Source organism: Microplitis demolitor, chromosome 1, assembly GCF_026212275.2.
Source record: "Microplitis demolitor isolate Queensland-Clemson2020A chromosome 1, iyMicDemo2.1a, whole genome shotgun sequence".
NCBI lineage: Eukaryota > Metazoa > Arthropoda > Insecta > Hymenoptera > Braconidae > Microplitis > Microplitis demolitor.
In genome coordinates this window covers 24,707,207-24,721,352 of record NC_068545.1, presented here as the reverse complement: position 1 = coordinate 24,721,352, position 14,146 = coordinate 24,707,207, and the positions used below count along the sequence as shown (strand labels likewise).

Below are 14,146 nucleotides of genomic sequence, written 5' to 3'. Positions count from 1 at the left end.
ATTAATTTAACTAATTTTTTAAATTATATCAAGTAATGTCATACATTATTTAAAAGAAAAATATAATTTCTTTTGTATATTATTTCAATATGTATAAAATATTTTATTAATTTCTTTATTTAGATTTAATTACTGCTGGACAGCGTATGTCAAATAAATAAGCTAGTTAAAATTTTAAAAGCCTGTCTTATCATTCTTCTTATTTTTATTATTATTATAAATAATATCCATTGTTGCACTCCAAAAAAAAAAAATTAACTAAATTTAATTTTAAAAATTGTTCTTTTCTCTTTCGTATTAATAAAAATAAAAATAACGAATATATTAAAAAGTCATCAACTTGACGTTGCTTTTTTTTTTTTTTTTTTTAACCATAAAATTTTATTTCTAATAAACATAAATATTATGTTTTTGTTGTATATTTAATAATAATTATCCAATACTATGATTATTATTTAAATTAATAATAAAATTAAAATAATGGAGTATAAAAGAATTCAAAAACTACTTTTGACCGAATATGAAGACTTTACAGACAAAGTTTTAGTTGAATCACCATTTGCCCAAACTACAAGAGACGGTGATGGACTGCAACAAGTCACTCTAGGATTAACGTCATCAAAATTTATAATTGCTTCTGACATTATGAGAGTTAATTCTGAATTTATTTGCCCGCCTGAATTAGACTCCAGCATTGAATCATTTGAATTAGTTTCTATTTACCCACTAAATTATATTACTTTAAGTATTTATCGTCGCAGACGTAGAAAAACATTGAAGGCAAGGTATTATTCTTTCATCATTTAAATTGAGTAATTAATTAACTCGATAAAAACCTTAATTGTTGTTTAATAATTAATTATTTATTAGATTTATTGATGGACATATAAATTATTACGAACTCAGTGGTATGGATAAAAAAGAAATTTACTGGAATTTATGGTGTAAACAAGTAAGAATATTATTATCACACAAAGAAAATGGAAGTTCATTATCAGAACCAACAGCTGCGAGTTCAACAAGCGTTAGTACTCTCTACATTTCATCATCATCATCATCATCATCATCATCGTCGTCGTCGTCGTCATCATCAGTTCATTCACGAGTTGATAATAAAATTTTAAGACTTGGAATGGATAGAAATATTAATGTGTATCGAGTATGGGCACACTACGGTGGTGCAGGTGATGGACATTCACCTCAATGGCATAAAAAAGATTTATATTTAGGGCCTTCTTATAATGAGCTCAGTTACGGATATTATACTCCGATTGTGAACCAAATTACTGAAACCAATTTCAGGTTAATTAATTATTTTATTTATAGATATTATTTTCTATTATCAATTAAATTGACAATAATTATTTTAATATTGGCAGAAACAAATTTAATTCGTCGAGGGATTTAATACTGAGAACATCAAATAACTCATGGTCCACTAAAACAAAACATAAAAAAAATGAAAATAAAATAATAAAACCAGTACACAATAATGACGTCAGTAGTAAACGTAAAGTAAGAATGATAAAAAAAGATACAGATAAAATTGCTAGAAAATCATCACGAGAGTCATCAAATAATTCAAGTAAAACATTAGTATCAAAATTATCACGATTTAAATTTGGAATTGACGAAAAATGTATTGCTAATTTACATCTCGAGCCACACTACGGCAATCCACATCACATGATACGAGTTAAACCAGCTTATACGCTAATGGATCCATACAAATTAATGGAGAGCGGTGTAATTATTTGGGAAAAAAATAGTTATGAAAAAAAAAAATTAAGAAGATGGGGATTGGTACCAACAGCGCATTTTCTTTATGCACTAGGCCCTTGGCCAGTTACACCAGGTGACAGAATATCTCTTCAACGTAAAAGATCTTCAAGTGCTGTTGCAATACGTCGGCATGGTAATTTAGGGGTTGATTTTAAATTAAATGTGTCAAAAAAACAATTAGTATCCTCTGCTTCTTTGAGCGCAATAACGACAGTATTTTCTCCAGTTGAAATTACAAATAATAATAATAATAATAATAATAATAATAATAATAATAATAATAATAATAATAATAATAATAATAGTAAACATTTTATATTATTTTGGACACCTAATTATTGGTATCGGCCAAGGTCAGCAATTGCTTCCTATCGTGAATTACATAAACACTTAAATAATTTACGTGATTATCAATCAACAAAAAAAAAATCAAATAAAATTTTTTTTTTACACAAAAATAGTATTAGCAATAGTTTTGATCAAATAAAAACATGTGATAAAACAAATTGTCTAATGAAAAAAATATTTTCAATGAAAGATTTAAAAAATACTAGTAATAATAGTAATTATAGTGGTTGTAGTAGTAATTTTTATAATAATCAAGATAATTCAATAAATCATCTACGTAAATTATTAAAATTGAATTTAAAAATAACAGCATGGGATTTAAATAGTACAACGATAGCTCAACAATTAACATTAATTGACCGTGATTTATTTTTACGAATTTCACTTACAGAAATGGAGATACTAATTATAAAAAAATTATCAAAAAATACACCAAATGTACGCGGTTGGATTGCATTTAGTCATCGTATATCTTGTTTGATAACAAGTGAAATATTATCAATTCAAAAATTAAATATGAGAGCAAGAATATTGACACGATTTATTAATGCGGCTTACAAATGTTACATTATGGGTAATTTCCAATCGTGCCGTTCAATTTTAGCAGGATTACAATCACCACCAATTTATAGATTGAAAAATACGTGGTCACGTTTAAAAACTCATCATTCAACTGCTTACGACATTATGTCCAAGTTGAGTAAAATTTATAAAAATGCCCAAGGTAAAATTTATAAAAGAGCTTGGAGCAAAGCTGAGCATTGCCCTCAGTTTATGCCTTATGTTGGTGATATTTTAGTACGAGTACTAAAAATAAATAATTATGAGTATCTTGATAGTTGTAATTATGATGATGATGATGATGATTTAGATGAAACTCAAGTAAAAATAAAAAGTAAAATTATAAATTGGGATGGTGGTTCTACTTTCATAACCCAACAATCCCAAGCTCTTAATGAAAATATTAATTCAAAATACTTGGACCCAGTTGTAATTAGTAAAGAAAAAATTAAAAGTGAAAAAAAAAATATTATTAACAAAATATTAAATAGTTTTATAAAAACCAAGAGTTCGAGTTTTATGGAAGAGAAGAAATATGAATTTTTTATTGTAGCTAGACAATTATTATTAGCACGTAAATATTTTAATCGCTGGCAAACGGCTGTTATTACGGCAAAAATAATTGCTCAAGACCAAAAAAAACGTAATTTACGTTTTGCTCATAAAAAAAATATAAATAAACTTTTGATATGGTTCGAAAATTGTCAAAAACACGCTCAGAATTACGATTACCCTGGACATTCATTCGCTTGGGAATTTTTATTAAAAGCAAGATATCGTGAGGACAGAGAAAATTTTTCCATCAGTAAAATATTAGAACCTTCATTAGATATATAAATATTTAAATCAGTTTTAGATTTTTAATTTATACTACGTTTTTTGTATTTTCTACTTATTTTTTGAATCATTTATCTATATATATATATATATATATATATATGTATATATTTTTTTTTTTTTTTTCGATAAATAAATAAATTATTTTCTATATTTTATGTTTATTAATTATTACTCACTCTGAAGGTCTGAAGCAGTTGCATTAATTGAACTCCCAATCATCTTGGTCTTTGTTATTCTTGTTCTTCTTTTTTCCGGTAATTCACTCAACCGTTTTTATTATTAATAATCATCACATATTTTCATAAATATATCAAAGATTTTTTATCATCATTCAATATACCAATTATTGACATCTCATATAATTTATATTGAACATTGTTTTAATAAATTTTTCTGATGACAATTAACTTGGTAATTAAAAAATAATAAGTCAGATATCGGCTTCTTTCAGCATCATAAAAATATCAGACATCTGACAATTTTTTCAAATTTCTAAATAAATTACCAGTTATTAGAATTAATTATTTTAAATATTATTAAAATTTTTTCTGTTATTATTGACTTTAGTTAGTGAGGTCCATGAGTGTTCCTGAATATTCGGGAAGTATCCTGTCAAATAGGACCTAGGTATTAATAAAAGACCAACAAATGATTATTATCTATATCTTGTAAGGCTTGTAAGGCTTATTGTAAGTAGGTTCTAGAAAAAGCGGGAACATGAAATGAAATCTTAAAGGTTCATTCAAAATAATAAGAATTATTATTATTATTTATTTAATTGGCCATGGAATCGTAACTCCTTGTGGCCATCCAAAGTACATAATTTTATATAATATAATAGTATATATAGTGGTTAAACGAAAGATATTAATACAATTGTTAATAAAAATTGAAAATAAAATTACAACACAACAACCAATTAAATTATAGGATCCAAAAGAAATTTAAATTTGAACCAATAGCGTTTTAATACTCTGAAAAAATAACCGAATGACATTAAGGTTAGAGTAGAAATTAAAATTCCCATTGGTCGGTTGATAAAATTTATGTGTGAATGAATCATTAATAGCGTTAAAGTGTAGCGTGGCGCGAGATTTTCTCGAATATTCTAGAGCGTCTTTTTATTAAATCGAACCTATACCCATACATTAGTATACCACATACTAGCGCCATGATTGGCCAGTTTTCAACGGCAGTAAAGCGAACACCGTCATACAGGAAAGATCTTTTTCTAACATAACTCATAACTCACCAACTCAGCTACTATTCCTCGTAAGAGTTGTATCTGCTCGACATCACTCCGACATTATCGTGCATCTCGTGTCTTGTCCAGATAATAATTTATAAATAAATTATCATATAAATAAATAAAACTTTCACTAACCGATCAACGTTTTATCAACGAATTAACTTAAATAACATAGATATTTTATTTATTAAACAGATAAATAAATAAAATAAAAGGTTTTACTGTGATCAAGTTGATCAGAAAGTAAATTAATTTAACGTGGTGGCGATCATTGTGATTCGAGAAGGAGAAAAATAAAATAAAAACGAGCTGTTACTATGGCTGCTATGTCCGTCATCGGGATAGATTTTGGTAACGATAGCTGTTATGTTGCCGTTGCCAGAGCCGGTGGTATTGAAACAATAGCTAATGATTACAGCTTAAGAGGCACACCGTAAGTTATTCATTTATTGTTTATTATTATATATATTTTTTACATAAATAATATATAATTTTTTTTTTTTTTTTTTTTTTTTTTTTTTTTTTTTTCTTCACTTTATGGTCAACAACCGGCGCCGGCGCACACCGGCATTAATTTTTATCAGCCTTTTTATTTTAATTATTTATTATTTTAATTTATATATTAATACAATTGGTCTTTGATTAATTCTAATTAGTATTTCATTTTTTTAATTAAGGAAAATTTTATTTAAATATTCGGTAGCATTTGATGACTAGTAGATTTATATATACGAATTAATTCACTTGATATTCGATTTTAATTTAATTTATTAAAGATATAAATTCAATTGATTACTTGGAGTTATTTTTTTGCTTATTATTCTATCCTGGATCTTATATAGTTTTTTATTTATTTATTAATATTATTAATACAGATTGTCTAATTTTTTTTACCATATTTGGAGGTTGATATGATTCATAGAATATCCAAGGTCTTTTATACTAAAGCTTCAGTGTATTGACAATATTTGCTTGATAAGTTATGTATGAAATCGTCTACATTGATGTTAAATAAAAAAAAGAAAAAAAAAAAAATCAACTCCATACTTTTAAAAAAATTTTTTATTTTTGTTAGCGACCGATCTGATAAAAATTATCCGAGTTTGTCAGCGTTTATTAAAAAAATTTTATATCACAAAAGTAACAAAAAAATTTTTTGATATTTAAATAGAATAATTGTTTTTCCATAATTATTTAAAAATATTAATAATATTGGCAATCATAATAATAAATATTGTCTAAACTATGTGCCCATTTATTTGTTAATTTTTAATCCACAAATTGTACCAAATTTCTATACTTTTGACTTTGAAAATTCTTAAAAGATAAAAAATTAAAATTAATCAAAATATTTTTGTTTATTTTCGAGTTGTGCTGAGAGCTTAATTTTATTAACTCAGACTGATTTTATTGATTTATGGACAATTTTTAAGTTATTGACTATATTTGTTACAGATCATGCGTGGCATTTAGCGAAAAAAATCGTATCCTTGGTGTTGCGGCCAAGAATCAAATGGTAACTAATATGAAAAACACGATTTATGGATTCAAGAGACTGTTGGGAAGAAAGTACAATGATCCTCAAGTTCAACAGGAACTAAAAAATCTAAATTATTATACTTCTGAACTACCTGACGGAGGGATTGGTATTCATGTAAGAATAATTTATAATTATTATTCATTTATTAGCTTTATAAATTGTTAATTAGATTTTTAGTTAATTAATTAAACAGGTAAACATTTTCATTCATTAATAGTTTTTATGTATATATTTTAATTTAATAGCAGCAAAATGCCAATTTTAAATCTTGACCCCAGTTTATTTTTATCCAAAAAACGTTTGAGTCATTTGTTCCATATTTATTTTATTATCAATTATTAAATAATGTAATTTATCTTATTGAATCGAAGCCATGATTGAAAATAAAAAAAAAAATAATAATAATTTAATTACAGGTACAATATTTGAGAGAAGAACATGTTTTTACACCAGAGCAAATAACTGCAATGTTGTTTACTAAATTAAAAGAAATATCTGAACATGCTCTCCAAACAGCCGTAAATGATTGTGTCATCTCAGTACCTTCGTATTTCACTCAATTCGAACGTCATGCTCTTCTGGATGCTGCACGTATTGCTGGACTAAATGTGCTCCGTTTGTTCAATGAAACAACAGCAACTGCACTCTGCTATGGTATTTACAAGCAAGACTTACCTGCACCGGATGCTCCTCCGCGAAACGTTGTTTTTGTTGATTGCGGTTACGCAAGTCTCCAAGTTAGCGTTTGTGCATTTAACAAAGGAAAACTTAAGGTACATTAATCACCATATAATAATTATTTTATTTATTTATTTATTTATGATGATTGATAATTAATGTTTAATTTATTTAAAATAGATGTTGGCTTGCTGCTCAGACAGCAATTGCGGGGGAAGAGATATTGATCGTATTCTTGCTAATCATTTCTGTAAAGATTTCCAAGCTCGTTACAACATTGATCCGCTTAATAACCCCAAGGCCTATATTAGATTGCTCGCTGAAGTTGAGAAATTAAAAAAACAAATGTCAGCAAATTCAACCAAGCTTCCGATTAATATTGAATGTTTTATGGATGAAAAAGATGTTCATGGTGACATGAAACGTGAAGACATGGAGACTATTTGTCATCATCTTTTTAAACGTGTTGAGGCAGTATTAAAAAAGTGCCTTCACGATTCTGGTAAATAAATAAATATTTTTAAATATTAAGTATTTATTTATTATATGAAAATATTATATTTACATATTTATTTTTAATTATTTATTGTAGGATTGAAATCTGAAGATATTCATTCTGTGGAAATTGCCGGTGGGTCTAGTAGAATTCCAGCTCTAAAACGATTGGTAGAGGAAGTATTTGGAAAATCAGCATCAACAACATTAAATCAAGATGAAGCAGTAGCACGTGGATGTGCACTCCAATGTGCCATGTTAAGTCCAGCTGTACGTGTTCGAGACTTTTCCGTTACTGATATTCAGCCGTATCCGATTAAATTATCATGGGATCCAGTAGAGGGCGAACAAGGGTAATTTTTTTTTCTTTTAAATTTATTATTTATGAAAATTAATTGAAATTTAAAATTATTTTATATAGAGAGGTTGAAATATTCGGTTACAATCATCAATTCCCATCCTCAAAGTATTTAACTCTTAAACGTGATCGTCCATTTACTTTAACTGCCAGCTACGCAACACCAATCCCTACATATCCAGATATTCATATGGGTAATAATTATTTCTATTAAATTAATATTTATTATTTCTAAATATAATCAGACTAAAATTATATGTTAAATAATTAAATAAACTTATTAATTGTAGGAGTATTCCACATAAAAAATGTTAAACCCACCCCTGAAGGTGAGCCTTCAAAAGTTAAAATAAAGGTCCGACTAAATTTAAACGGTATACTAACAATTGCGTCAGCATCAATGACCGAGAAACGGGAGTTGACTCAAGAAGAGAAAGAAGAAGAAGAAAAACAACAACAACAACAACAACAACAGCAGCAGCAAGCTACAATGGAGACAGATCCTACAGCGCAACAGCAAGACAAACCTGATCAAGATGCTCAGGCTAACGAACCACCAGCACCAGAGGTAAATTGTTTTTTATTTATTTATTTATTTATTTTTTTTTTATTTTTTACAAAACTTATTGTCTAAAAAAAAATTTAACATTATTGCGCATTGCTAAAAATCATCTCAGACTTGCACGTAATTTTTATTGAATAATTCAATAAATTTTTCTAAGTAGTGGTATAGAATTTAAATTTAAAAAAAGAAAAAAAAAATATATCAAGTACGCGAGCATGACTCTGTAAGTCTGTTGTGGTTTAGGTTAGCGCGGAAAAGGGACGGCAAGACTCAGATGCTGATGATGATGGAAGAAATACAAAGTCTGCACCGTCCTATTCCTCGAGGATACGCTCTTGGTTCAGCTCGGTACGCGACACACTAACATTTGCTTGGACCCATGCGCATTACATACACACTTGTCCTATTTGTTTTTTTTAACGCTCTGTCTATTTAATCTCGAGCCACCATGTCTTCAAATCTATGCTCCAACGAAATCGCCATTTATTTTTGCGCACTTTACTGATGCGCACTCAGGACTTTTATTTATATTTATTTATTTACTCAATCATTGTCATTACTAAAGTCATTACTCTAATTTATTTATTACCTCTATATATCTTTTATAAATTTATTTGAAACAAAATCATCAAGTCATTTATCAAACTAGACAATTTAGATAATTATGATTTTTAATTTTTTTAGTATATAAATAAATAAGTTAATTGAAAATAAAAATACTATAAAATTCTTCTGCAAACTCAATAATGTTTTTATTGCTTATTTATTATTTATTCTTCCGTGTGCTTTATATTCATTTATAAAATATAATATAATTATTAAATAACGTAGTGTTGGCGATTTCGCGTACCAGCGATATGTCAACGTTAATAAAATTTAATTAATGCATATGGGTCCAAGAAGCTGTGTCACAAACCGTGCTATGGATGTCTATGCTATGCTATATTATTTATTTTTTTTTTTTTTTTTCGTTATTTTTTCTATTGAGTTGCAGAAGAAATATATTGTTTATTAGTTATTAATTATTTACATTAGTTTTGTATGGTTTTTTAGTTTGAAATTTAAATTAAGTAATTTTTAAACGCTTTGAAGTTCGAAGAAAAAAAAAATGAAGTTATGAAATTTATAAATTTAATTATAGATTTTATGAAATATCATGATTTTTCATTGAATGTATTTATCACGCCATACGTGTTTGTTGTGTGTGTGTGTGTGTGTTAATTAGATATTTAATAATATTTCTAAAAATCATTATTATTATTTTAATTTAAAAAAATAAAATTAATAATTGATTTTTTTTTTTTTTTTAATTTTTTTTTTTTTTCAGGGTGATGATAAGGGTGAAGACAAAGGTAAAAAGAAATTACCAGTACGTTCAATAGATCTTCCTATTGAAATTCATGCCGGAGGACTATCGCAGAATGAATTAGATACTGCTATGGAAAAAGAGGTATCGTATTATTTATATTTTTTATTTATTTATTTGAAACAATTTATTAAAAAAAAAATTTTTTTTACTAGGGTAAGATGGTCGCTGAAGACAGACAAGAGAAAGAAAGAATTGATGCTAAAAATGCTCTAGAGGAATACGTGTACGATTTGAGAGGTAAAATTTCTGATGAAGATCAGTTGGGACCGTACGTTACTGACAATGAACGAGAAGCACTCAGCCGAGTTCTCGATCAAGTTGAAGACTGGCTGTACGGAGATGGTGAAGAATGTAATAGACAAGTTTATGTTGATAAATTAACTTCATTAAAGGTATGTATTTATTTATTTTAATTATTTTTTGATATTTATTAAGATAAATTTTTTAGGCACAAGGAGAACCCATTAAAGAAAGAAAACAAGAATACGAAGGAAGAAAATTAGCTGTCAATGATTTAGCTGGTGCTTTACAAATTGCAAAAAAGACTTATGAAAATATAAAAGCATCGTTAGGTAAAGATGACAAATACTCACATTTGACTGAAGATGAGCTCAAACAAGCTGCAAAAACGATACAAGACAAATGGACGTGGTTAGAAGAAGCACGTGTCGTTATGGCTGGTACGGCACTTACACAAATGTGCAGTATCACTGTAGCACAAATTCGTAGTGAGAAACAGGTAATTTTTTAATTTATCATTTAACTTTTGATATTAAAGAAAAATATATAATTTATTAATAATAATAATATTTTTTATTCAGGCGTTAGATAATGTCGTTCAATCAATTCTCAACAAACCAAAGCCTAAAGTAGAACCACCGAAAAATGATAAATCAAAAGACAAAACTGCTGATGAACATAAAAATCATCAAAATGCCCAAGGTGACGGTCCTAACCAGAATAATCAACAACCCACGAAAGACGAAAAAATGGATGTCGAGTAACAATTATAATTTCCTGCATTTATATATATATACATATATATATATATATATATATATATATATATATATATATATATATATATATAAACATAAAATCATTCGGAAAAAAAAACCATCTAACATTAATTAATTGAATGGATACTAATTATGACGAGTACTTAAAAAGTTATAAAATAATTTATTCTCGTCACTACACACAAGCGTTTGAGCCTCACGATTAATATTTGATGACCACACTTTTTACTACATTACATAATTTATATAAAACCATTTACAATAGTGATAATCATTTTTTTTTTTTTTTTTTTTTTTATTTTTTCTTTTTTTTCGTTACTCGTTTTATATCTCGTCACTCTAACATTAGATAACTAAAAACTTTTTCTACTACCTCACTCGAGTGTTATCGTTTTTGAAACATTTAGAAAAAATAAAATCGTTGAAAAATTTATCGTCTAATTTAAGTTTTCTTGGGTAAGAATTGATAAGTTGAAATAAATAAATAAAATGGAAAAAAAAAATTATAATGTCAATATTATTATAAATAATCACAATAAAATAAATTAATTAATCATTACCACTAATAGTAACTATAATATTGGCCTTATTTTATTGTGAGGACTGTGACAAATATCAGACGCTGTCTTTACCGATAGTAAAAAAAAATAATAAATGATATTTAATTAATTAACTAAACAAATTAAATTAAGGTTTAAATATGTCGCAGCTTATAAACGTACAAAAACATAACAAGTGTTACCTCGCTAGCAAAATTTAAACAAAAAATTAATAAAAACAAAAAAAAAATGGTTTAAATAATGTCGCAGGCGATTAACGTATTTAATAGTAGTATCATTACATATTATTCATTCCACCTACTGAATAATAAGGATGAAGTAAATTTAAATTTACTTTAATTAATGGTACATGTGTGTTGCATTTATTAAGTATCCTTTAAATAAATTCATTAATTATTCAATTATATATTTGATTTTATAAATCACTAGTAGCAAGTTTTGTTATTCACTAGAGTTAAAATCAATTTATTATTAATATAATTATTATTGTAACTATTTAATTAATTAGGTATCATCTAATATCGATAATAAATGGTGTACATAATTAATTGACACTTTTTTTTGCCTATTAATTAATGTTTTGAATTATCGTTTAATAATTACTGCTTAGTTTTTTTTTCTTCATTATTTAATTAAATAAATAATTTAATTTTTTTCACTTGTTTTATTTTAAATACAATTAGACTAATTAAAATTTATTAATTTTTTTTCCTAAAATTAATTTAATTAACTTATTTTTATATTAACCAAAATTGTTTTAAAATAATTACCTTCGATCTTTGGTGAATAATAATTTACTAATTAATATTTTTTTGAATGAATCATTTCTTGTAATTTTTTTTTTTTTAAATTTTCTACTTAACCCTTTTTAATTTTAATTATTTTTTTAACTGACAATTTTTTTTTCAATACTTGTAATAATTTTCAATGGAGAATATTAATGAATAAATAATAAAATATGAGTTACATATTTAAGTAAAAGTATCATTTCACATATTAATTATTTAAAATTCATAAATATCTTTAATAGATGATTCGGATCATCATTTATAAATTTTATAAGAATTAAAATTTATATACTGGCCACATTTCATTTGAAATATTGAGTTATAATTTATAGAATTTACAGTTGACTTGAACCGTATATATTTAATATACATATCATTAAAGTCATTTAATTAAAAATCGAAATGTGTGAAAATAAAAACTGCACGGAAATTATTTGAATAAAAAAATAAAAATTCATAAATTATTAACAATAAATATCTATACTATAATGATTTATAAAGTAAACTAATTAAATATAATTGCTTTGTATTATATTAACAATTAACTATTAAATAACCTCAACATGAAATAAATTAAACAGAAAATAAATTTAATAATCCGATTACTCGTAAAGTATTTAATTACAACAAAAAAAAAATACAAGAATTAATTATAAATTAGCTTAATTATCGTAAGCCTAATAGTGAATGCATTAATTTATTTACATGCTAAATTAATTTATTATTTTTTGTATTATTTAATTAAATTAATAGTTAATTTTTCTTCTTTTTTTTTCTTTTACACTCATTTATTTTTTTATTTTTATGTTCTGATAAATGAATACTGAGTATAAATAAATATCTGTTGATAAATTTAGTGAAAGAAAATATATAAATGAGCTTAATCCTTTTTATCAGTTACTTTGGCAGGAGAATCTGAGTACGCTTTGAAAATAAATGCACCCAATGCAATATGCAATGCAATTACTGACATAATTGCAGCAGTAACACTACTTTGCATACTGTCTAATTTAAATAAACCTGAAAAATAAAATTTATTATTTATAATACAAGTACTTGAGTCAATTTCAGTAGTTTTGGGCTTATTAAGATAATTTTAACTTTTAATTCAAAATAATTTCAATAAGATACAAATTTATAAAAAATATTTATTTAGAGGTAAAGTTTTAGAGATTAAGTAGGGCTGAGTACTTAATCTTTAAAAAAACTATGCGGCCAAAATTACTTAACTTGACTATATTTAATTGCTAGATAATTCAACAGCTGATTAATATTGACACTCACCTTCTAACAGAAAAATTTTGCTCACAAAAAATGTTAATACCGGTAAGAAAATAATATTTGCACAGTAATAAAATATTGTTTTGAATATTTGAAAATCAGCTAATTCCTAGAATAAAAAAAAATAAATAAATAAATCAATTAATTTAATAATAATCTCTTAATAAAACAAATAAAGAATCAGTAATTGTTTACTAACCCGGATGATCATCTTGATTTATATTTTTCGTTAATACGTCAAACGGTCAACAATAATCACTATAAAATTTAACTCACGTGATTAGTTTTTTTCCAAATGAGACGACACTTACATGTGTATATTTAACGATTGGATTATTTACAAGATTTAGAGAAAGAACAGATAAAAAATTACAGTTATTTTTTTTTTTTCTTTAACCTAAAAAGTTTTTTTATTAAAAAATCTAGATGGCGACACGTAAAATTGATCCAGTAAAAAATAATAACTCAAGAAAATAATTTATTTAAATAATCGAACATAAATATTATTACCAACAATATTATCTATATTATTTTAATAAATAAATTAATTAATAGAAACACTTAATTGCGAATAAAGCAATTATCTTTAATTAATACTACTAACGTATGCTTGACTAGTTTTTTAATAGACGCCGGCATTAGGCATTTCTTAACCGCGAACGCGAATCTTTTAGACTTTTATAAAACGGTCGGGTGCTTTCGTATCACACTCG

General features: G+C 25.7%; 3 protein-coding genes across 3 annotated transcripts; 2 read left to right on the top strand and 1 right to left on the bottom strand.

The window, feature by feature from the left end:
- The first annotated feature begins 429 nt into the window (after window positions 1-429).
- On the top strand, window positions 430-3,528 carry LOC103577966 (uncharacterized). Its single transcript, XM_014440640.2, has 3 exons — window positions 430-785; window positions 871-1,302; window positions 1,380-3,528. Exons 1-3 carry the CDS (start codon window positions 481-483, stop codon window positions 3,526-3,528), a joined length of 2,886 nt encoding a protein of 961 aa, XP_014296126.1. The 5' UTR covers window positions 430-480.
- A 1,054-nt stretch (window positions 3,529-4,582) lies between these two features.
- LOC103577956 (97 kDa heat shock protein) lies at window positions 4,583-11,922 on the top strand. The gene is made up of 11 exons (XM_053742026.1): window positions 4,583-5,213; window positions 6,236-6,434; window positions 6,737-7,093; window positions 7,179-7,500; window positions 7,591-7,846; window positions 7,915-8,045; window positions 8,142-8,419; window positions 9,744-9,866; window positions 9,938-10,177; window positions 10,234-10,524; window positions 10,607-11,922. The coding sequence occupies exons 1-11, from the start codon at window positions 5,098-5,100 to the stop codon at window positions 10,787-10,789; spliced, it is 2,496 nt and encodes an 831-aa protein (XP_053598001.1). The 5' UTR covers window positions 4,583-5,097; the 3' UTR covers window positions 10,790-11,922.
- Window positions 11,923-12,769: 847 nt separating this feature from the next.
- LOC128667303 (vacuolar ATPase assembly integral membrane protein VMA21 homolog) lies at window positions 12,770-13,830 on the bottom strand. Its single transcript, XM_053736884.1, has 3 exons — window positions 13,633-13,830; window positions 13,437-13,542; window positions 12,770-13,172 (listed from the first exon to the last, which is right to left on the bottom strand). The coding sequence occupies exons 1-3, from the start codon at window positions 13,642-13,644 to the stop codon at window positions 13,033-13,035; spliced, it is 258 nt and encodes an 85-aa protein (XP_053592859.1). The 5' UTR covers window positions 13,645-13,830; the 3' UTR covers window positions 12,770-13,032.
- Window positions 13,831-14,146: the final 316 nt, after the last annotated feature.